The 25,883-nt window shown below is 37.5% G+C and overlaps 2 protein-coding genes across 4 annotated transcripts in view; both read right to left on the bottom strand.

The window, feature by feature from the left end:
- The window catches only part of LOC135620347 (uridine kinase-like protein 3), a 30,557-nt gene extending 10,721 nt beyond the window's left edge, over positions 1 to 19,836 (bottom strand). Inside the window, exons 1-5 of one of the 3 annotated variants that reach the window (XM_065123261.1) lie at positions 19,277 to 19,836; positions 18,244 to 18,409; positions 9,016 to 9,107; positions 2,361 to 2,430; positions 1,488 to 1,603 (exon numbers count right to left, since the gene is read on the bottom strand). In XM_065123261.1, the coding sequence (XP_064979333.1) occupies positions 1,488 to 1,603; positions 2,361 to 2,430; positions 9,016 to 9,107; positions 18,244 to 18,394 (429 nt within the window). In that variant the 5' untranslated portion in view covers positions 18,395 to 18,409; positions 19,277 to 19,836. The remainder of the gene's footprint in view (positions 1 to 1,487; positions 1,604 to 2,360; positions 2,431 to 9,015; positions 9,108 to 18,243; positions 18,410 to 19,276) is intronic. The other 2 variants (XM_065123260.1, XM_065123262.1) reach the window with 2 other exon arrangements.
- Positions 19,837 to 24,293: 4,457 nt separating this feature from the next.
- On the bottom strand, positions 24,294 to 25,773 carry LOC103995530 (xyloglucan endotransglucosylase protein 2-like). Its single transcript, XM_009416132.3, has 4 exons — positions 25,546 to 25,773; positions 25,360 to 25,460; positions 25,083 to 25,276; positions 24,294 to 24,892 (listed from the first exon to the last, which is right to left on the bottom strand). The coding sequence occupies exons 1-4, from the start codon at positions 25,748 to 25,750 to the stop codon at positions 24,493 to 24,495; spliced, it is 900 nt and encodes a 299-aa protein (XP_009414407.2). The 5' UTR covers positions 25,751 to 25,773; the 3' UTR covers positions 24,294 to 24,492.
- Between the last annotated feature and the right edge of the window lie 110 nt (positions 25,774 to 25,883).

Raw genomic sequence — 25,883 nt, 5'->3', positions numbered from 1 at the left:
AAAAGCGTCAGGGTCCCAAAACACCTAAAGTGCTAGGCGCTCGCCCGAATGAAGCAAGGTGCTCTAAAATATTAAAATATAAAAAATATATTTTTAAAATATTAAAATAAAAATATTTTAATATTTTAAAATATTTTCTACTGTTAACAACAGTAGAGAAGAGTAAAGTATGAGAAGGAGAGCGAGGTGAGAAGTTGAGTCACGATGAGAATTGAGTCGCGGATAGGAGGTTGTTGTTTGAGAGCAGTGGCAGCAGAGAGCAACAGCAGTAACAATGCGGAGAGGTAGCAGCAACAACAATGGCAACAGTAGTGGCAACGGAGAGTAGCGGCAACGGCAGCGAAGAGTAGCAATAGTGGCAGCGGCAACGGCAGCGAAGTGTAGCAATAGTGGCAACAGTGAGTAGCGGCAACGGCAGCGAAGAGTAGCAATAGTGGCAGCAACAACAATAGCAAAGAGAGGCAACAGCAACGATAGAGAGAGGCAGCGGAATCGGGCATAAGGTTAGGGGAAGTCGCGAGGAGGGGGAGATTGATATGCGTGCATTAGTTGGTTTAATCCAACCAACTAATCGGGCGCTCACTACCTCTCTCCACTGGCGATGCTGCAATCGGTTGCCTGGTTTAAATCGGGCACTCACCCGAAGCGCCCAATTCCTGGGCTCAGCGAGTGCCTAAGCGACGCCCCTTTAAAGCGCGTCGCCTGGCCATTAAATGAGGTACTAGGGACTCGCCTCACCCGAGCGCCTTTTTAAATCACTGATTCATCGATCGATCCATTTATTACTTGGTTCATTTAAATATTAATGTTTAACTCGAAATCTAACAATTCAAATCATTTCTTTCTAGATACTTCAATATCAAGGGAAGGATGGTCCAAAACATACCACAAAGTTGCTCCTCAAAACCTAAAAAAATATGTCACTATTCTTTCCTAGTTTAGAAGATTTTTGGTACAATTTTACTAAATTTACATTTAGTTCTAAATAAAAAACCCTAATCTAAGTTTTTTCTTATTTTTTAGATATTTGTTGAGATTCTTTTTGGCCTTTTTCTATGCCATCGGCATGCCCTACCGTAATAACACTTGACACACCGATATGAGGTGGCATGTACCATGTGGCCGGCCAACCGGCATGCTGGTTTGGACTGATAAGGTGAACCTTGGATATTACTAATATACCTTGGATATTACTAATATATCTTACTCATATTAGTATATCTTACTCCATTATTTAGAAGAAGAAAAAGCTTCAAAAAGTATCATGCATTGAATTTTACTTGAAGCTAACCAAGAAAATTAACTCAGTTTTGTTTAAAGGTAATCTAGGTCTATACTTTTAAAAGGACAAAGCTTTAGTTTTGCATGTGAAAATTCATGCAACAATTATGGATTCTTGCAAATTTGTACTGCAATAACCGTATTTACATGTGAAGTTGAATATAATATATGCATTGTATCAAGCACAATTAATATGTTAGATATACCTTTTGTGGTGGCAATTTGCTCTTGTTAGTTCTGAAATCATAATTTGGGATATCAACAGCCTGCCCATGCCTCAACTTCTCCATGCAGCAAAGCAAGTTTTCAGTGTCAAAAGCATCTGAACCAAGAAAGAGACTATCATAAAAATGACTGTCAGAGATACAAAATGAAGATGCATATCACTCAAATAGAGAAATACACAAGATTAAGGACAATCTGACTACATTTATGCATGTGTAGTAAATATATCCTTTACTAGCTCAGGAAGTGCCATATTAAGTGAGACATGCAGATATTTAAGGAGGCAAAAGTCTTCCAAGAAAAAAGAAAAGCTGATCCCAATTAAGTTGAGGGTTTAATTAACGTTTTGAATATTTACTACCAAATGTTTTGAATCTTCTGATTATTTCATTTAGTGTAATTTAGGACCATTCTGACAAATGAATACTGCAAGTCTGCAACTATGCTTAACCATATCTGGAAATTGTTTTAATATGGTATTTTGTGATTCATTTGCATAACAAATGACTCAAGGGGCTGAATGTGAGACATTTATTCTAGAACTTTATAGTCCACACAAGACTTGGTTGCATATCCAATACCAATACAGTTCTCTTGTTTAATATCTCAAAATTTGTTAAGCAGCTTCTTTTTCTTTTTGTAGGTAGATGTATTACATAACACAAGTAATAAGAATGAAACATGACAAATTTGATTAATTTATGAAAAATTGGCCAAATAGTTGATAACAAAACAAAGGAATGTATATAACCATCTGTGGGCAATCAATCAGTGATTTATAATTTGAAGAATAAATTTTATTCATGTGATATAGACCATCATTATTAGAGACTTTTGAAACAATATCATAGTACCTGGATGGTCAAAGTTATATTCATGTACATGATTCAGCTTCTCTTCTGTCAAATCATAATAAAAAGATTCCTGCCATATCATGCCCACCCATGGATTAGTTACCACTTATATACTTTATCTGTGCAAGACATTATGAACCAACAAAAAAAAAATCAGCCATATATAATGCACTTACATCAACTTCTCCTCAAACATAGTTATTACTTATTAGTGTTCTGACAAGTAACATATCAGCTAACACACAGAAGCACATGAGCGAGCGAAAAACTAACTATTCTACTTATGTAACTAATGGAGAATATGAACCTAACATTTTATTCTTCCTTATAAAATGAAAAAATTGTTCCAAAATATCTGCAGAATGTTTTAATTAAAATGAGCTAATCGCCAAATCCACATGTAGAAGAGTTTTGGTGATAAAAGATGAAGATCATAGTAGATATGATAAATTTCTAAATTTTGAGACCTAGAACAATAATATGGATGGCTAGGCTTCATATATTGCCTATCCCTACTTGTTATAGTCCTTAGTCATGGCACCCAATAACTATTAACCACAAATGATATAATCTGCAATGTCATTAGATCCCTTACCAATACCATAAATTGGATTAGGAAAGGAAAGACTAATTGTACATTAGGTAGTCAAATAAAGTATTCACCAAAATTGTTGCGCATGGTAGTAAGGCAGCTGTCGTTGTGATCAAGTTTGCATGGTAGTAAGGCTTGTCATTGTGATCAAATTTGAAAGTCCAAACCAGTTAGAACCAAATTTAACCAGATGTATGCAAACAGTAGGTTTGACCCTGTTCTTGTAGTCTCGGTCGTTACCAACGGAGTGTTCAACTTCTGTTTATTAGATATCAATTATTGTAGGGACGTGTTAATAGCCTATTTGTTAATTGAGTTTAATAAAGAACTTGACAGTGGAAGAGAGAGCAAAAGAAAGGGACAAAAGAAGAAGAGGGAGGAAATAAAAAAGAAATTGATTATAGCAATTACTGCTTCTAACATAATGCAGATTTACAATTTATGATGTAACACACCCTTTCTATGTGACTTATATTGGATTTTTGTATTTACTTTTATCCTATGACTTTTCGAAAATTTCAGGAGGAAAAGAAGTAGCTGACTGTGCCCTATTTAATTGCATCAATTTCAAAACCTCAAGGACTATAGAGTTTGAGATCTTAGAAATTGGGGTTGGAAGTAGGATCATCGATTAAAAAGGAAACTTGGGATCACATCAATCAAATCTGACTACATGGATCAAAGGAATGGGTTTTGTTAATTTTTTTGACTGTTTGGTTCAAATCTTTAAAATATTGATTTATTTTATATCTGTGAAGTTAAATTTTAAGTGAAGATAATATTTTAGATTTTCTTTTTATAATTCTGATGATATTATGGCTATGTAAAATTATGACTTCAGATATGTGCTATATCATGTTTTGTATGATAGGCTCCATACAATGTTTGCTTTTTATCATATATTTATATGACTCCTACTAAATATTACATGCAATTTCATACTATGTATTTGTTACCTTCTATACATAATATGTAATTGTATATGATACTTGTGTGATATATAGATTGTCTTGTACAGTATTAGGTATAATACCTAGCTATCTGACCAACAATTGGAGATCCCATCTCTTCTGCGACAAATCAGGTCGACATGATCGATCCTGAGTTGAATCAGCTGATATTTAAAACCTTGTTTCAGTTCTTTTAAAAATCACAATGAAGGCCTAAGCATAGCCAAACACCTACTGGTCATAGGGAGTGGTTGATCTTTAATTCGGCAAGCCTATTAGGTTAGATTTGAGCAATATCCAAAAAAGGTAACCAAAGTTCAGTCAAACTTTCCAAATAATTGGAAAAATAAATATTTTGTATGACTAGATAAATTTGATTTAATCTAACCCTTATTCTATTGTACCGCATTGTACAGACTCCTTATACTTTGACTCTTAGTACAATGTAGAGTGATCAACTTATACATTGTTGTTACGGTCAGTCTTCAAAAGACAGCAACTTTTATTGATTAGTTGTATGTAATAAGATTGCATGTATGAGATGGCAGGAAGTCAATATCTTTTACTTAGATATCCATTATATCAGACAAATGGATCTATGAATTATCATTGAATCCAATCCAATCTCCATGCTCTTTTTGTATTAACGTAAACATCTGATCGACAGGTGTCTGAGTGGGGACAGATGAGCATGTGCGATGCTGAAAGAAGGCTCCTTGCAAATGCACTACTTGATATATCAAACGAATGGTTTGTCCTGTTGTCGGAGTCGTGCGTTCCGTTGTTGAGTTTCAACATTACCTACCAGTACTTGATAAGATCAAGGTATAGCTTTGTGGGGGTGACTGATGATCGAGGTCCATATGGAAGGGGAAGATATAATGCGAGTATGGCACCATAAGTGACCATCAAACAATGGCGCAAGGGGTCTCAGTGGTTCCAAGTTAAGAGGAAACTGGCTGTGCAATTTCATATTCCTTTGTATTAAATTATGTGCTTCATATTCCCAAATTGTCTTGAAACTTGTTTTCTATTAGCAAACTCACAAAGGATTTGCATTATGTTCCTAAATTCTTTCCTTCTCATTGTGAATTTCAGGACCTGCATTCGGGGAAGATGATTGGCATTTGGCAGTGCTAAAGGAGATTGAAGAACTTTATTATCTTGAAGAAGACACTACTTGGAATGGACAGGCTCAATTGACAATAAATAGTAAAACTCCTTCTACTAGTAGTGAAATTATGTTGTGGTACTATAGAGGATAGACTAGGCCACCCAAGCTTTCCTTATTTGCAAAAGTTTTTACCTTCATTGTTAAGAAACAATAATAGTTCTCTATTTTAATGTGAAATTTGTCAATTTGCTAAACACCATTGCACTATTTTTCCTTCTCGGCCTTACAAAGAATCCAAACTGACATTTTAGGTCCTTCTGAAGTGACAAATCTATTTGGAACCAAGTGGTTTATAACATTTATTGATGACCATACAAGAGTATGTTGGGTTTACCCTCTTACAAGAAAATTTTGATGCTGAAAAAACTTTCAAGAACTTTCATGCCATGATCCAAAATCAATTTCAAGCAAAAATACAAGTTTTGAGAACTAACAATGGTAGAGAATACTTTAATACCATTCTCAATTCCTACTTGTTAGGGTATGAAATAATCCACTAATTTTCATGTGTTGATAGCCTCCAACATAATGGTATTGCAAAATGAAAAAACAAACACCTACTTGAAATAGCACGCTCTCTGTTATCTACCACTTATGTTCCTAAATATCATTGGGGAAATGTCATTCTTACTTCTTCATATTTGATTAATCAAATGCCTAAAAAATATTTAATTTTCAAGCACCTCTTGATTATTTATCCTCCAATTATCTACATATGAAACTGTTTAACTCTCTTCTACCAAACATGTCTGGATGCATTGCTATGAAGTGTTTGCTGAAATGATTACCTGTGGATCCTGAGTGAAACGTTTTTTCTAACATGTTTTCTCTTTTGTAGGTCCTAAGGGACCATAGGACGTTTCGGGGAGGCTGATATTTGCGGACGGACACGCATATATGTCATACGACTTAGGCAAAACTAACTAAGTACGTAACAGCATGTTAAAGTAGATCGATATTTCATAAAGAAGAAAATTAAAGAAGGAATTGTTTGTATGGCTTACATTTCTATAGAGAAGCAATTGGTAGATATTCTTATCAAAGTGCTTCAAAGATCTTCTTATGAGGCTCTAACTAGTAAGCTGGGAATGATTAACATCTTCAAGCCAGCTTGAGGGGGAGTGTAGAAGATCCCATGATCAAAGGATTCTAAATCCTATAATTAAGGAAATGAATTACTATCAAATCAACATTAAATCAATTAGTATCATAATTAAGGGATTCTCAATCAATATCAAATCAACCCATATTAATAGGAAATGAATTAGAATAAAATATTGAATAGAAACAATTTCCTTACTTGTATAGGTTGTACTCAGCCTATATATATCTTCCTTTGTATACAGAAAAGATCAATGAGTAAGAAAGATTATATTCTCTTGTGTGTGTATATATTTACTAATATTAATATATAAGGTTTTTAATTTCGTACCATACCGACGTGTCAAGCTTTGCTCAATACGGTACTGTACGAGAGTACTGAGCGGTACGCCAAGGTGTACCACTCGATATATATATATATATATATATATATATATATATATATATATATATATATATATATATATATATATATATATATATAGCAAGGAGGTGTGCATTGCCTCGGCAACGTCTCCTCCTTTTCTTCTCCTTATCGCGTCAAATGAGGAGAAGATGTGGTCTTCTTCTTGTCTGTGGCGTTTGGCGAAGACGTCAAAGGCCACAAACGTCTCCGAAGAACACGACGAAGGCCGTAGGCATCTTCGACCTTTGACGAAGAATGCGGCGAAGAAGAAGCCAAGCCGCCGCCTCTCTGTTACCTCCGGGATCAGGATCATCGAGGGAGGGTGGCGTAGGATCGCGAAGCGTCGAGATTCTCCCGATTCTCCCTCTTCTTCGAGTACCTTCTCCCTCTTCTCTCTCAACGCTTCTTCTTCCTTCGCCGCAGCTAGGTCGTAACCAAGCTGATATCGCCCGATAGCGGGCGGCGATGGTCGAAATTAACTGTTACCGACCTGTTTCGAGCAGTAACGATTGAAATATCGACCGTTACCACCTGATACAGGGCTAGATCCACGGTACCACACGGTAGCGAGTAGTCTGCTGGCAGACCGATATGTACTACCTAGTACAAGCGGTATCATTCGAAATTAAAATCTTTGTTAATATCTACAAGGCATGGTTTGACATTGTGAGTACTGAACTCGAGTCAATCCTCGCTTGGACAGATACGGGTCTCTTACATAACAGAATTCTGAGACATGAAATATTAGCACATGGCATGGAATTTTTTTTAAGATTTGAGCATAAACATGGTTGAAAGGCATTACGGCGCTTCATGCCATCAACCCATCAGGCCGTCAAACCAGTATGTATCACCTAATAATCCGGACAAAATGAAGAACCATGATATAAGGACTGGTACACCAATTCCTTTTAGGAAACTTAAATTCAAAATCAATTCACTAATGTGATAGAGGGTGATGCTTGGCATCACAAAAACAATGCTCCTTGGTACCTAGGTGAGACAAGGGTTCTAGTCATAGATAGACTCTCGAGAAGAGTGGGTCCAAGTCGTAAAGACAATCTCACTCCTTGCAAGAGTAAGTCTGTGAACATCAACCCGTCCCAGATTCTACATCTTTTAGGAGCCTGATATATTGGGTTGCCCGCTTTTTACTTCTCTCACATGATTGTTATCCATTCATCAATGGAAATGATTTCCTCTCCATAGCCCTTGCTTGTCAATTTCTTTGTTCCTAATAAGAAAGTTCTTCTTCTCTTATTACTAACCACCATTAATTGTGTTTTGTAATTGTCTCATCTGAAGGTTCTTACTCAGCCAACCAAGGACCTACCTCTTTAATTGGGCTTGTAGTGGACCAAGATTATTCATATATTGGTTTGCTACTCATCTACTGTGTTACATTGAAGATAAGAAGTCCCTACCACCAGTTTTGGTAGACCACTAGACTGGTACTGGTGCACTAGATGGTATATCAACCCATGCTGCTTGGTATTAGGCAAAAGATGAAAATAATTTTAAAAAAATAAATATGGATTGTTACCAAACCATACCAGAGCTAGCTTGGACTAATAAAAATCGGTGGGCCCAGTGCGTGCCAAGCGCTATTTGAAATTATGCCTATAATAACCGGATGTTATCTTTTTCATAAACAATATGATTACATGTTAGAGAGTTTCAAACGGCTCCAATACACTATAAGAAAAACAACCAAATTATGTGTATCATTTGTTAGTTTAGGGCCTCATATAACAAGCCAAGACGTAATTTTCATTCACAATCACACTATATTATCATAAACAGATCAATTTACAAGTGAAATGATTAATGAAATTTGGAATGAAGTAAAACCAAGGATTAAAATACCAACCCATACCAGATTCTCACCTGTTGGGAAATTAGTATACCATAAAATGCAAATGGAGAAAAGGAGTTGCTTTGTGATCAGAAGACGACAATTCTACGTTTAGCAAGGCCAGTCTGGTGTGTCCTCTTCAGATAAATTAATTCTAGTACTCTGATTTTTAATTGAATAACCACAAAATTTCAAAGAAGCTACATCTGGTATGTCAATTCTATCCAAATTTGGGTTGTCTAGATGGTTCGGATTGGAATGCCACCTGGTATGGCCAAAATTCTGAGAGATGGAATTCCATGTGACAAACTTCACAAATGAGACGCAAGAATGCTGCAAAAATTTATTTCCCAGGTTTCTGTAAGCCTCCAAAGCAGCAATGAGATGCAAAATTTTATTTCCCAGGTTTCCCAGCTATATTCTCATACTGTAAAGAATATAGCTAAATGTTCTCCTAAGTCTACAGAAAAGATAAATTTATATACTGAATTAACATGCCTGGTCTCTTTTATTAATCCTAATCAAATTAACTCCACAAACAATAAAGCAGAAATTTGCAGATTATAACTATGCCCACCTGATTGACAACAACAACTCGTTGATCATGAAGTTGCTCGATGATCATATCACAGACAGCAGTCTTTCCGGCAGATGCTCCACCAGTAACACCTGTATTTATCATAAATGTAACTTTAGAAACATAAAGAGATCAAATAGCTCAGCTCACAGCACTTCATAGTGAAAATTTAGTTATTAGATTCAAAATATCATGAGCAAGGAATGATGTTTCACCTAGACCGGTACGAAATGAGCGGTACATACCGGTCCGGGCATCAACCGGTTCGTGGACCACCATCTGTCCGATCTGCCCATATAAAAAAGAAACTTCCCTAACTCTAATCACTTCTCAGTTCTCATGCACGAGCCTCCGCTTCTCACATAGCCATGACCCCTGCTTCTCACGCAGATCACGACCTCGCTGCAATAGTTGCACACAACGACCTCTGCTCTGCTTCTCATGCACAGCGCCTCCACTCCTTGCCATGACCAACCTCCGCTTCTCACATAGGCCACGACCGCGCCACACACGGTGACCTCCACTTACCACAACCACGCTGCACACTGCCGCCATGCATGACCTTTGCCCTAAATGCTTTTCATGTATACCTCTTCTCTTCTTTCTCTTCCTCCTCTTCTTCCTCTTCCTCCACTCTTCTTATTTCCTCCTCCCTCCTCCTCTTCCTCTACCAACCCTTCCTCTTCTCCCTTTTCTTCCTCTCTGAAACACCTGGTGTACCGACACGTGGTACACAAGTATTGACCGGTATACACTAGTTCGACCATATCATCAAAAAGAGTCCGGTACCCGAAATAGCGATCCTTGATTATGAGAACTTGAGCCTTACTAGAAAAAGAATATTAGAGTGAAAATTATAATTTTTGAAACTACGGAGATTACTAAGAAAAACCAATACAAGCTAAAATTTTGCCATTCCATGGGCAAACTTATATCTTAAATTATCTAATGTGAATTAATCACAAATAACATTAGTAAATAGGGCCCACAAACCCAAGGATTTAATGATACATGTCTAGGAGATATTAGCTTTTGGCTGACCATGAAAATTATGCGCCAACTATTACATCAAGACACTACTAATAAAGACAATAAAAGAATTTGCTAAGACTAGATGACAAAATTTTAAAGACGATAATACAAGAATTTTTAAATATAAAATTGAAAAAGATGAGGTTTGGAACTTATACAAGAATAATATTGATATTATGTGGGCTATGATGGCTAATAAGATTAGGACTTAGGAGTATGACAAAATAAATTATTAAGAATCTAATGGCAGAGGAAATAAGATTATGAGTCACATTGTGAAACTTTAGAAAAGAATTTATACCTAGAAGAACAATAATAAAAATTATTTATTCATTAAGATAATTAATAAAAAATATAGAGAGAAGAAAAATTGCATATGGTTTTAATGATTTAGAGACCTTTCCAAGAGTTTTGCTATAGTGGATTCTAGAAAAAAAAAAGGTATATCTACTATATATCGATGTTATAAAAAATATATATTTAGTATAGTTCCTATTATTAAAAGTATAGTGAGTTTTCTATTAGTATAGAATTACATTAACGATTTGTATTGAGTCCTTAGCTTTTCACATTGGTATTGAACAAACTTATTAATCATATATAGGATAGACCTACTTGCTTATGATAGTTGATGAGAATTTAAATGAAACTTATTCAAACTTGAGTTATAGAAAAAAATTAGAAAATAAAGAGTTTGAATTAAGTAGTAATAAGAATAATTATATAATATACAATTTTAATAATATTAAGAGTAGACCTAACTCCTAAGAATATTGTTAAGTCAGATGGATAAGAAGTTCTATAAGTAAAAGTTTTAAATATTTTGAATCGATTATTCAACAAGATAGAAAAATTAATGAAGATATTATTCATCAAGTAGTGAGAGCAAATAAACCTACTATATGATATACAACTTTAAAGGTTTGAGGACCCGATCCTTTGGCTTTGGAGACCGACCATTCAATTTGGTGGAAGAAGCATGTATATATTAATGTTATGTTGATAATTTATTTTGCTCAAATCTTAAAATTTCAACACCTAATCCAACATGTCAACATTTTTCTTTGTAAGTGATTTAATGATTTAAGATCAATGAAAGCAACTTTCCTAAACTAAGGACCATGTGATAAAATTCTTCCTCGACAAATCCGAAATTATAAGAATTTCTTTAATGGAATTAGCTTAGGATTTACATAATATCTTCATTTAGAGCCCTTTCCCTAGTTAATGTGGAGCTCAATCCACAGATGAAGCCTTGAACCTTGTGGATGTAAGATAGATTCACGAGGATAAAGGCTTCATCCTTGTGGATAGATAAGAATGGATCTAGCCTAGATCTAGGCTTCAACTTTAGAGAAATAGCCTAGAAGGACATGGATTTAGGCTTATTCTTAGCAGATCAGCCTAGACCCGTTTGGATTTGGCCTAGATTTAAATGAATATACCTTTAATCTTCATAGATCAAGGCTGCATTATCATAGATCAAGGCTAGATTTGTAGATATGACAAGTAGATCTGAATGGATCTAGCCTATATCCTTGAGAGTCAACCTAGATATGCATATATGCTGCCTAGATTCTTAAGTTTTGAGGCTTGATCTTTGTGGATATAACTTTAATTTTGAAAATAAATATAAATCTTATGATTTGTGTATTTGATCATCCGATTACAAGATTGATATTTTTTTGTAGGAAGCAATAAAGTTTTCATCCAGCATGATAGCAGGTTAATCACGAAGAGCATTGCCATCATTCATAATGCATCCAATGTGACTATATTGGTCAAGATATAAAAATAACTCCAATTGAACCAACAGTTGGCTGAGGAAATTCTTGGCATAACGAAATGCACAAAAGATGCCATGGGAAATCAAACAGGCCTGTGGAGCAAACTAGATGCCTGTAGAGCAGCACTATTGGATCACAAAGACGAGCAAAATATAAATTTGTTGTAACAACATGTCCATCCCATGGATCACCATTATCAATGTTGATGGTGGGTAGAGAAATATTTAGTTTCCCAACATGACTAAATACATGAAATTTAAATAGAGGAATATTACATGGATCACCGTTAACGTGTAAGGTTGAGTAAAGGAAGGTTGACTAAATACCTGGATCACCGTCAGCATGTCCATCACATGGATCACCGTCAACGATGACTACATTGGTTGAGTAGAGGAACATTACCTGGTTTTCGGACATGACTAAATACATGAAAGTGTCTCGAGAAATCAAATGGGTTTTTAAAAGCAAAGTTGGATGTCCAAAAAATCCTAGGGCTACAGCATAAAGCCTAGATGGACCTCAATAGATGAGCTTCTATGCTACCTATCTATGATTCGATATGAGGTTCGAGAAAACAATGTTGAGAAAGACCTTAGCTAGCATGAAGTGGCACAAACAAGCTAGGTAGAAGTGATAGTGTATGCGACAGCCTGGAGCCAGGGGCATACAAGGTTTTTGAGCTGAAGGATAGTGTATGCCCCTGGCTCAACTTCAACCATATTCCTACATTTACAGACCTTGACTACTAAGCCATGGTGTTCCCAATCAAAAAACATGATCTTTGGATACAACCTTCAACTTCATATAAGATTCCTACTAAGTATCTTAATAAGAAAGTCAAGGAAATCGAAGATTCGAACAAGTCATTTAAGAAATAGTGAGATCCATATAGTGTGACCCTCATGTGACAACTAGCTCAGTCTTATCACGATCAGAATCGTTAGCTTCCTAGTTTATTGTAACAGAGTCATCTTCATAAGTCAATTTATGCATAAGACAAAATTCATGATAGATAATATATTCATGGCCTAATAATAACTTTGGTTGATTAAGTTAGGGAGCACTATGTTTGATAATGACACATTTTAAGAAGGTCAACGAATGACTGATGAACATGTGAGTAGTAATTTTTCATCATAGACAGCTCATTTTATTGACCTCATAATAAAGGACATTTTGATGTTAGGATGAAGAGAAAACATGCAGAATAGATTTAAGGGAAGATAAATAAGCTTCACACCAAAGAAAAACACATAAGGCCTACAGATGTACCACCCAAAGAATCTACTAGGGAGACATTGTTTTGGGAACTCATAATTCTAAGGAATCCACCAAAGAAATACAGAGTTATATAAGAAGGACAATATCCTTTAAGAAACAATACTCACATTGAAACCACTCTATACCTTTAAGGCCAAGTATTGGTGATTAATCTTCACCATTTTCAAGATCAAAATAAATAAAAGCTAATTAAAGATTTGTAGAATAACTAAAAGCCATCTAGGGATTCCGAAAGAGAAGAAAAACTTTCTTCCAGGGTTTGCCGTACCGAGCCGTACCGCCCGGTACGGGCGGTATGTACCGGTCCGACAAGTTGTCGGTACGCGGACCGCCCTGTACCGGTCCGTACTGTAGCAGCGCTACAGTAACACTGTAGCACACTGTAGCAGTGCTACAGTGCTCGGTACACCCGTACCGTACCGTACCGAGCACGAGTCGAAACGCCGGTACGGTACGGTACGGCGAACCTTGCTTTCTTCCACTAGGGCAGCCATTAAGACCTTTGTAGAGAGAACTAAATATAGCTTTCTCTGGAAAAATTCTAACTGAATTCCATAAAGTGCTTGGATTTCTAGCTCAATAAGCTTTCCAATGATGTATAATTATCACAAATATCTCAGAGTTCATCTCAAAAATAAATATTAAATGAGTACTAAAATTATGGTTTATTAGAAAACTAAGAGACTAGTGTAATTATCTAGACCTCTTGATTCTAAATATGGAGAAATTCCTGTGTCAATCTACCTAGTTGAAAACGACTCATCCTTGAGTCCTAACTATTGTTCTCACAATGGTAAAGTGAAAGATCAGCAATATTGAAAATATTTGAGATACCATAATTAACTATTGGGAAGATCAATCTTGCATGCATTGATACCAGGACGTTGTAGAACTTTGAAAGCATCATAAGCTCTAGAATGAAGTTTACTATATTTCCCTTGAGGAAACCTTTCCTTTTGAATATGAACCCAGGCTAAGTCTCCTTGAAATTTGACATACTTTCGGTGCTTATTGCCATTACTTATGTACTTCTCTTTGCTTAAGAATCTTGTCTCAAGCTTTCATACAACTTTTTTATGACCTTTACTCATTCTTCTGCATCTCTACTAAAATGATGAGTATCAGGAAGAGAGATCAAGTCCTTTGGACTTATGGGATTTTGCCCATACACAACTTCAAAAAGGCTACAACCAGTATTTTTACTAGTTGACTGAAACATACAAATATAATTTGAGCCAAAATAAGATCTCATTGATGAATGTTTTTGTCTATGTAGCTTCTTCAAATATTTTTCAAACTGCGATTGACAACTTCAGCATAACCATCAGTTTGGAAATGATAAAAAGGATCCAAAAGAAGATTTTGGATCTCTATAAACAACAATAGATTTAGAAATATCATGGAGTTTCACAATTTTACGAAAATATAAGTTAGCAACACAAGATACATGATGATAGATTCCCTTAAGGAGCATTAAGGAATACATCGACGATTAGCATTAAAAAGATAATCATCCTGAAGGAAGAATTGATTTTCACTACTATTTTCACAATTTTCCAAATTTTCTGAAACAAGGATCTTCTTTGTAAAGCTTTTTTTAGGATTTCAAACCCTACAGCCTTTACTTGCAACTGAATAAGTAAGAAATATTTTCCACTATAAGCATCAGCAATAATATCTTCAATACCATACTTATGTTTAATAAAAAAATTATAGGCTTGCAAAAACGCAATTCACATATTACATCGCCTACTTTTTTTTTTATTAAGATATTTTAAAGCGTCATAATCAGAATAAAGCACAAATTAGTTTGCCAGTAAGTAATGATTTTAATAATTTAAAACTCGATAGATCACATACAATTCCTTATTTAGTAGATCAGGAAGACACCCTTGATCCTGAGCGATCAAAGTCATATCTCTATATCATTGATCGAAAATGGAACACCTAGATGTTCAAGGACATTTGTATGACATGTAAGAAAATTTGTATTTCTCAATACTCGACACAAGCATACTTGTCGTAACCCCCCTTACTGTAATAACTTAATACCTCATTTATAATCAATGATGAGGTCAAAATAATATTGTTTTCCTTATTAGTAGTGCAAAGCATATTAATATTAAATGTCATGTGAGTAGTACTAATCATGGTTCTATGTTTCACCTAAAGCAATACATATCAAGAGGTAGGTATTAGTCCAATGGACTATCGGGTTAGCGGAATGGACTGCAACATGTGCTGCGCAACACTATGCATAGTCAAATCATAAAAATATTCCAAGGCATATGCCAATGTATCATGTGTCAATACACCAACACTTATAAAAATGTACTAGCCCGAACAAAGACCCATGTAGGTTTTATACCCAAAACGTTATATTGTGGTATCAATTATAATCTTAATTGGGGTTTTGAATATCAGTCTGTATTGACATACCGAGATTTGCTCGGTACGATACGTATCAATATGTAACGTCAGTACGCCAAGGCGTACCGACGATATACCCTAAAACCTTAAAAATACCTCCATCTACCAATGTAGGGCGTACCGACCTATACACCTTGGTAACGGTCGAAATATGGGGGTGATATCGATCGGTACACCTCAGTACTGGTCGGTATGCCTCGATGTCAGTCAGTACGCATTGGTACCAGTCAAAACACTATTATCGCTCAATAGAGACCTATCCACGTACCGGTATCCTCTCAAACCGGTACGTACCGCCGCCGATATGGGGCGGTACACATCGAAATTGAGAACCCTGTCACTAACCACTTGACTATGAACTGATATTCAACCTCATTTGTCAGTGCCTCCCCATCAGACCTTGAACATACCATCCATTTAATTTGATGCAACAACCAACTTGTGAAAGACTATCAATTTGTTATAATATATCAATTTAGGGTTGGACCAACTATCACACACGAGAGTCACACTACGTAGGTCCTACTTCTTTCTAAAATTGCTTAATCCCTCAATCTTTTTATCATCATATCTACTAGTGATCTCATACAGAGTTAGAGATTGTACACCAGGGCCATGCTTTTAATTGGTGAACACCATGCATAGGTATTAAGGTTCTCAAGTTGTATTTGTAGGAATGCTATTGAAGTGTGAACCACTTTGTAATTGGTGATAACACTTGATGAATAGCATAGCATATATTTTCTGAACATAATTTACAATCTATTATATAAATATAAATCTCTTAATGGACGATATTGGCAATATCGCAATAGTGAATAAGAACTGGAAAAGGTGCTAAGCATCACCTGTTTCATTTACTATTACTAATGGAAGCATATGTTGATACAGAAATTCACACAAACAGAGTTCCTACATTTTGATAGCACTCAGTTTACCACCCACTTCATCTCTTTAAAGTCCATCCAACAGAGCAAATCAAACTCAAGGTAATGTTTTCTTTGAGTGATTGGGCTAACTCCCATTATACTAGCTTATGGAAAATGAAAACCATGAAGAAGCATCTTTTACCCATCATATTCACGGATGCAATGGTTGTGATCATTGTAGCTGTGTAGACAATGTTTGTAGTCTACCATCAGGTTAATATGAAAAAGAGTTAGCATATGAGTTACATATATCACTTGACATTCACCATACATATGGAGATTTGGAATGTACTCTGACACAAGAAGTTGTATCATATCTTCATATCATTTGCTTGAACACAGGATACTCAAATTTCCAAATACTTTTATATGGTAGGTACAAAAAGTCATTTCAACTGCATTATTTATAAGATTAATTAAAATATACACATTTTAATGGTGATCAACTTGATGTGTTCATACATGTTATTACGTCAATCTTGAATACCAATGCTGGCAGTCTGGTACAACCTTGACACTGATAATAAACTCTTTTTATCTCTTCATAATGTCATAAAAAGCTTAGTCAAATACATTATTGTTCTTATTAAGTCATGAATTTAATTATTTATGTATATCAATTTAGGGATGTTTATTTTGGAAGGCATTTAGCGCGTTCAGACAACACCATTTTTTTGGCTGATTACATAAATTTTTACAACACAATTCATGCTTTACTCATCTCAATCAAACAATTTAATCTTGTTCAATTACACTTTTACAGCTTAATGATGACTCTGAATTGCAAGATCCTCACTGTAATTAAGGGAAATAACAGTGAGAGTCCTATCACAATTTTATCCAGCGATTGCAAGTGCAATTGATCCAAATTTGCTTTTATACACATCATGCAACTGACACAAATGTGTGCAGATGTTGGTTTATATTAAATATAAAACATATGCCTGCAGCTACACTGCTATGAGCGGGACAAAAAAAAAACAAAGGAGCCCAAATAATCATTTGGTTTGTAATTTTATCATGATAACTTGGTCCTAATGACAGATTGGGTAAGCACTATAGAGAGCTGGGGTGATCCACTTTTGAATGAGGCAAGAGACCCACCATGTCATCTTATTTCATTTAAAATGTTTTTGAGGAAAAGGATTGATCACATAAGACAAGACCGCTTAGTCTGAAGATGACCAAGGCTTGATATCAAGACATGGTCCTCTGAACCACACCCCTATATGTCCATTCAACCATATCAAGATGCATTTTCATATGACCTTTTTATTTACTCACTGTCTTCTTCAGTTCCATACAAGCTCCGTTTGCATACATTTTCATGTCATAAATTGCCCCCTCCCTTGGGTGCTCCATAATGCTACGTCTTGGTTGAAATTTACAAATATATAAGCCAAATGAATTGATTTAAGAATTAATCTTGATGTTATGGTGGAAGTTGGCACATCGACAATGAAATTCAATATTCATATTAAATGCCTCTATGTAACACTCATCTTTAAAAAACTGTGGGTATTCTTACATCTCACGTACCCATCCAAAGAATTGATTCATGTCAAATCTTAATTCTTGTGACCATCTCAGAACTTTTTTTCCGAGCAAACAATTAGGAAGCTTGTTACAGAATCAGATACTAACTTTCGGAGCGTGGACTGAGATATATGTTCAACCTAAATCATGTATAAATATTGACAAGAAGGCTCTGAAACACCAAATAATCAACAAAATGGACCGCTTTGTAAAATTCAACATAAAGAACTAACCTATTATGAAGGGTTCTCCGTAGCCATTCTCTGTTGTAGAAGTTGCCAGTGGCTCCTCGGAATTTCTTGGTTCTAGATCATCCACATGAAGTCCAGAAAAGTGAACTCCCACACCATTCTCTAGCAGTTTCTCCACAGACGTAGAACCCATGTGGGCAGATTTTATCTAAGAAAGTATGTTTCAGAAGAAAAAGAATCATAAGGATCTTATGAGAAGAATAGTAAGTGCTTCAATGATCAGCATGCAAGTATCATAAACTCTAGGAATGTCATTAATGAAGCACAGGTTGCAACCATTAATATGAATTAAGCATCAGTGTCGTCTCTCAGTGTGTACAACTAAAATCATGATATAGGCCCCATGTATAATGATGAAAGAAATACAGACATCAAAATGATTTGCTAGACACCGAAATCAAGGAAAGAACATGCCAGAATCTTCCGTATCAAGAACGGAGCAAAAAAGAAACACATTCATTTTTCAGTCTTGCAAGATCACATACATAAGATCTGCATTCACTTTCAAGACAAATGCAGACAGAAACAAGGAAGGTGAAGAAGGATGGTGTCCATATGGAACCATATTTCAGGGGTAGCTTATGAATACTTTCCTGCCGACAGTTTCCTCTGATACATTTAACCTATCGGGACAACAATTGCTACGTGACAAACAACAACTCCAAGCTTCCCATTGGACCGTTTCTTGATAATATGGCACTTGTAATGTTCCGCATTCCTCCATAATGAAAATCTAGAAAGTGGTTCAAATATTATGCCATCTACCGAAATTAAAACATTCATTTGCCATTTGTACCGTTAGCAGCCAAATTAAATTAATCAAATAGCTCCCCTTGTCAGTTCACTGCACCAGATCACCCAATCACCTGACACACAATTTGGAATCAAGGTGAGGGGCATAAGGTGAATCTTGATCATATCCTCAACGGATGGATCCCGATACGAAAACGTGAGAAGGAAAAGGATAAAAAGAGAACTTTTTTTCTACTCAAAATAGTCCAATCGAGAAAGAAACCTCACACGGAGGCGGAAATGAAACAATGTGCCGATCCAAAAACTGAGGCACTCGCCCGAAACGATTCACTTCCACCGCAACGAGCAATGTTTCATGCGATGAACCAGGGATGGGATGTCGGGAATGCCACCGTGATCTGGGCCCTCTGTATCTACGAAGGCGCTCCCCGATCCAAACCTAAAAATTGGATCTCCGCTAGCTTCGTTATCGACCGAGAGAGAGTGGGGGTGGCAGGTGGGGCTCCAGAAATGAGGGAGCGACCTTCGAACACCTTGCATGCGCCCTACCATAAGGGGAAGGGACACCGGTGCCCAGTTTCCTCGATGGCGCGCTGGAAATACCCATTCGCAGCATGCCAGCTATTGCTCCGTTAGCCGGCTTGCTTCGAAATGATAGCTGTCGGGCATCGGGGTCAGTTTGACGAATAACTTTGCAAGTGCACTAGCAGAGGAAGGTGGTCCAACCACGAGTAGGTGTATCAGGAATCCGGATGGGCGATTCAGCGGGGCTTCGCCTTCCACACCGGACGCTGAAAGCGATATATCCGTCGCACAAATGTAACCAAGGAAATCCGCATGCGACATGTAATTGAGGTTTCATCACCGACGGTCCGGACCCGGGGAGAGTGATCTCCGGCGAGAAGAAAGGGAACCGACCTGACACGCCCCACGTGGGTGAGTTTTGGAGGACGAGTGACTGGTACGCCTCCGCTACGCTCGCCCGGCCGGTCGTGGCAGCAGGGCCTGACCGGGGGCTTTCCTGGGGCCACAGGTGGGTCCCTTGACTGGTATGCCAACTGTCAGCTGCCACGTCGAAGGACAGCCCTAAAGGCGACAGAGCAGCTGTGCCCGTCGCGACCAGGACGTAATGGCCGACGAAGGGGCGCCACCGGCTGGGTGGCGCGTTCGTTGCTCTTCTCTAACAGGATCAAGAGAGAGATTGGAATGGCGACGGCGAGGATACTTATTCGACGGTGAAGCTAGCGACGCATGGTAAAAGTATTTTTTTTGAACCGGCGGTGAAGCTAGCGATCATATTAATTAGTTGTAATACTCACAGCATTCCTTTTAAGTGCTATGCTCTTTAATACCCAAAACTTGGATGTATGAAATCATATTAATTAGCATTCCTTTAGGTGCTATCATATTAATTAGTTGTAATACCCACAACTTGGATGTATGGAATCTCCTCAAACATAACGATTGCATGCCAAATTCGGCCAAACCCTTCGTTCGTTCCTAAATTTTAATTAACCTCTATAATCTTTATTTGATATTTTTAATTAAATATTACCTTTTTTCCATAGGTTTCTGACAAAGAAATGAATTGATTTTACAGTAAAAATCCTTTGTTTGCCTAATATAAATATTACTAAGAACAACAATAATAATAACAACAATAAAACTATATAGATGTTTTGTCCATCACTAAGATTTATAAATAGTTATATATTTAGTTAAATTGAGAGCATTTAAAATTTTATTTATAATTTTTATTAAAATTTTGTAGGTATTTCTCTACCTCTCATTGATATCCTTATCAAAGTGTTCACAAATATTTTTTTCTTGTCCTTTCTAGTAAATTAATATATTAATCTAAATATTTTCTTAACTATTGAACACTCGAATCCATAAAATATTATTAATCAAAAAATTATCTTATTAAAATTATCTTCTAATCTCAAAGATATATAATGATCGTAATATGCCTTGTCATTTGTAATCATCATATTTTTACTTTATGAATAATATTTTTATCAATCTCTCTATTTAGCTGAATAATATTTCTATTAATCTCTTTATCTAGTCAAAAAATTATTTTATTAAAATAATGTTTTAATCTCAAATGTATTAAATGACTATGCAAGACTCCTGATGTTCATCGCCATTATAGTCATCATGTTTTTACTCTATAAATATTATTTTTACCAATCTCTCTATCTAATTAAATAATATTTTTATCAAAGAAAAAATTATCTTATGAAAATAATAGTTTAATCTCAAAGGTACCTAATGATTACGTAAGACTCCTAATATCCCTTAGATTGTAATCGTCTTGTTTTTACTTTATGCATAATATTTTTCTCAATCTCTCTGTCTATTTAAATAATATTTTTATCAGTAATATTTTTATTGATTGCTCCATCTAGTAGAAAATTATCTTATTAAAAAAAATTAATCACAAATATATCTGATTAACGTATAAGACTCTTGATATCCCCTATCATTATAATCATCTTCTTTTTTACTTTATGAATAATATTTTTATCAATCTCTTTGTCTAGTTAAATAATTTATATAAGACATGTAAAGCTTTTACATAATTAAATTTTTTTTACCATTAATTTAACTATATCCTCATGTCTATTCTTAGTTTTAGTATAATTACATCCAATATTCAATTTTAATCTTGCTTAATATAAAAATATAGATTTTAGTATTATCTTCACAAGAATTAATTCTATTTTGACCCTAATTAACTAAGATATTATTATCAATAAATAACATACATAAAAGAAAGTCTATCTTATTTTTTTTCTTGATAAATTGTCCTGGAACTAAATGGTACGCAAATGGACCCAAGGCATCTCCCATGAAGTCATATCGGCTCTTTATCATGGCATGGTTGAACGTTGACTGCAAATAAAACGCTTAATGTGCCTACGGAAGGCAGAAAAGAGCCCCATAAAACACTGGATTTGTGTGGCTAATAGCTCGCCTGCTTTATTCCATCAGTCCCCGACAAGGCTTCTGCTATCAAACGCGAGCTTAAACTAATTCAAAGCATCTTCCAAAGTGCATAATCTCTCCTCCTTTCACTTCACTAGTTTTCTCAAGCTCGGGTGAGAGCAGATTCCTATATCTTTACTGCAAACTTCCCTCTTATAGCGAAACAAGGGAAGCCACAAGAATAATAATAAAGAAAGTGACAAGGAATAGGCATTTCTAGGCCTCGAGAGTCATTAAGCCACCTTTCTCGTACTAGTGCGGGAAGCCTCACATGATCCGACAGCCGACGTAGTTATCATCGCTGCAGTAGCAGTCGTGGAATGTGGCAGCTGACGGTGGAGCCGGCATGTCGTAGTAGTAGTAGTAGTAAGGCGCTGGAGAAGGATAGACATTCATGGCACAGTATGATGACATCGGCTCCGATATTGGGCAGAAAACTCGCGGTTGAGATGCCATTAGTTCCGCGCTCTTTTGGTTCGCGATACCGTTCACCTGCGCAAGTGTTGCGACGATCGTTGCATTCGAGCTCTTGGTTGCTTCGGCACCGTCACTGGCCTCCCTGTTGCGGTCATCTGGGCTCCCGCTGTCGATGCTCGCGCTACTATTCTTGTCGTTGACAGTCGAGCTTGTGCTGTTCTCCTTCTCGGGGTTGGGTTTCTCCGAGCCACTGCCTTCTTTCGCTTCCTTGCTTGGCTCACCTGATTTGATCTCAACAGCTTCCCAACACGTCTCCTTCCCTTGCGGTTTCGGAATCTCGGCCGGCAATATCTCTGCATTCTTTCCCACCTTGGACAACTTCCTGACGAGGAATTTGGGGTCGAGGACGCTTATCACCGTGAGTTCGGGCAGAGAGGGGTAGATTTCTGCTCTCAGTACACCTGGAGAACACATTCGAACGTCAGTCGCATGCAGCATGGTTTGAGAGATTGACAATACAAAACAAAAAGCGTTCACCTTTGATGCTTAACGCCTTCAACACTTTTTTTCTCTTGCATCCCTCGCAGCAGTTGGCAGAAACCTTCAACTCAACTCTCTACACCAAAGAAGAAAAGAAACCAAACTTTCAGATAAATATAGTATAGAATGTGTTAAATTCAGAGAAATGTTGCACGCCTTCAATTCCTCTTCAATGGCCATGCTAAAAGGTTTATGATAGATTGTGGTGGTCGGAGCAAGAGACAGCAGGAAGAAGGAAATAATAAATAGTGACAACTCATGCATGCAACGCACAAAGCTCGTACGAATTACCGATTGGTTTCACTCGAATCATATGTTAATCTTTGGATCATATGGAGACAACTCATGCAACGCACGTAAAGAAAGTAGCATTGCTTCTCGATAGCTTACCGTCGTCATGAGGCACACCGTTTGACACTTTTTATGGAAGTGCACTTGAGTGGGAGCAAAATATAGTCGCAAGTTGTATGAGCTGAAGGTTCTGAAACAAGAGCAAAGGTCAGTTGTATGGATCTAGTGAGAAGCAGTGGAAGGAATATATGTGGAATGCTGTGGCCTTCATACACACAACAACTCCTCTAGTCTGGCATCTTAGATTTGCTCTGCTGGCGTCAAAGGGCATATCGAGGAGGAGTCTGAGGGCAACTGGAACTCGTCTACATTTATTTATATACTTAAAAAAATCTACGTACGGGTGAAGAAAATTAAAAATCAAATCAAATCAAAGTAAAGAGAGAGAGAGAGAGAGAGAGAGAGAGAGAGAGAGAGAGAGGATTGAAAAATAAAAATAAAAGTAAAACAAGAATAGAATGTGAGAATAATATTCTAATATATGATCTTACTGCAGATTGACCGACGGTAGTGATATAATGAACGAACCTCGTTGGGATTTTAATAATCAATCTCAATTCCATTACGATAACTCTGGGCGGAAGAAGAAATGTAAATTATTTGCTTGGTTATATGGCCGAGGGTTCCTTCACATGGCGGCCACCTTAATTTACGTAGTCGTTGTTGCAGTTGAATGTGGATATCGGCATGAAGAAATGAGTTTTAAGACTGACTGAGACAGGCAGCCGAGGTTTGGGCCACCCTTTCAGACGCTTCAATTAATGCCCTCCCAGTGAGTGAGCATCTCACAGTGGGTGGCTGTAAAGGGATCCGGCGAGAAGAAAGACGGGAGTCACATGGCATGATTCCCAATCAGAAACACCCCCTCCTCCTCCTCCTCCTCCTCCTCCTCCTCTCCCATTGCACACAGCAAACAAGAGGGCATCCTCCATCAGCATCCAAGTTTCTCTTGTTAGCTATTGACATCAAACTTACTGCTCAAACGATAATGTTTGTTTATATATCCCATGGAATTTCCACATTGTACGTCTCAAATCACAAATTCGTCGAGGGGATAAACGGAGAGATGACAGTGAAATATGACAAATGCAAATAATAACAGTAATGAGTAGCGTTATCTCCGACTCCGAGTTACGCATGCATGCACGGGGGCCGGAGAGGGTCACGTGCGTACATTCATCACACGTCTCTGTCCCTGTGGCACTCCGGTGGCATGGTCGGGTACCTCGACTGGTCGGCGCAATAGTTGTAGATGGTGTACTTCTGGCGCACCCACTGCAACCGGCGGTACTGCGGGCCGTCCAGGTCCTGGAACTCCTTCTGATCCCACCACTGCATCCCCTGGGTGGCGCAAAACTTAGCGTCGGCCGACGCCTCGCAGCCGTCGATGTGGAAACCCCGGTAGGAGGCGACGAAGGGCGCCCTGGACCAGTCCGTCTTCTCCAGGCCGCCTCTGGTGGCCCAGTCGTCGGCGTTCCACAGGCTGGAGTAGATCTTCATGGGCTGGTTGAAGGGGTACTTCACTCCCAAGTCCTTGCTGTTCTTGAACACTCTGATGGGAACGTCATCTACAAAGAAGCTGGTTTTCGTCCGACAAGAGTGAGTCACCAATTACTCATCGCTGATCTCAAAGCATGCATGCATGCATGCATGCATATTGCTTTCATTTCTTGGGCAAAACTAACTATAATCTCCTGTAAGTTGGCTTTTAAACTGGGATTATCATCACCGCAACAAGGAAAGGAAAGGAAAGGGCAGAAGAAACCTACACGATCTGGTGCATATTCCAGAGAACAGAATAGGAATGGTAGTCTTTGGTTGGATCAAACCAGAGATAGATCCTTTGCTCCCTGTCTCCCTTCCCACCACTGAATACATTGGTCTGCAGGATGTATGGTTGATCGGTCCTGTTCCCCAGGAACTCAAAGTCTATCTCATCGTGCTCGGAGTTTTGAGACGAGAGCTGAGGACAAAAACATCACATAATTGTCAACGAATGAAAGCGTGACGGACAATTCATCACCGTTCTACCACGGAAATTCTCACATAGAATGCAGTCACCGTTCCGGCTGAGTCACCTGGAACCATCTTTATATGCATACTGAAGTGGCCAAACAGGTAGGAGCCCCTCGATTGAAAGCCAGTACCTAAAATGGGATACGAGAGAAGCAAATGACTTCCAAAACAAGCATCAAAGTCATATAACTAAACCTTCCGATCCAAGTGTTTGACCTGTAGATTTGTCCAGACAGAGTTGGACCTCGTCGCCTCCGTTGAAGTAACTGATGTGATCGAATGCCCATGTGGGCACATAGTTCTTCTGGAACGGAACATCGATAGCTCTCCTTGGTGTCGCAGCCATGACGGCCACAGACACGAAACTTAGACTAATTAAACATACTGCAATGGAAGAAGAAGAAGAAACAAGGGAAGCCATTGTCGTGGAGAGTGCGATGAAGAGGGAAGACTGGTGAGGAGTAGAGCGGTCCAAGGGGGGTGTTTATGTAGGCAAAGGGGAAGACTAGAGTGCCAGTTTCTTAATATAATTCTTGGAACGAGTTCCCCGATTG

The sequence above is a fragment of the Musa acuminata genome, chromosome BXJ2-8, assembly GCF_036884655.1.
Source record: "Musa acuminata AAA Group cultivar baxijiao chromosome BXJ2-8, Cavendish_Baxijiao_AAA, whole genome shotgun sequence".
Taxonomy (NCBI): Eukaryota; Viridiplantae; Streptophyta; class Magnoliopsida; order Zingiberales; family Musaceae; genus Musa; species Musa acuminata.
This window is presented reverse-complemented; position numbering and strand designations above follow the sequence as displayed.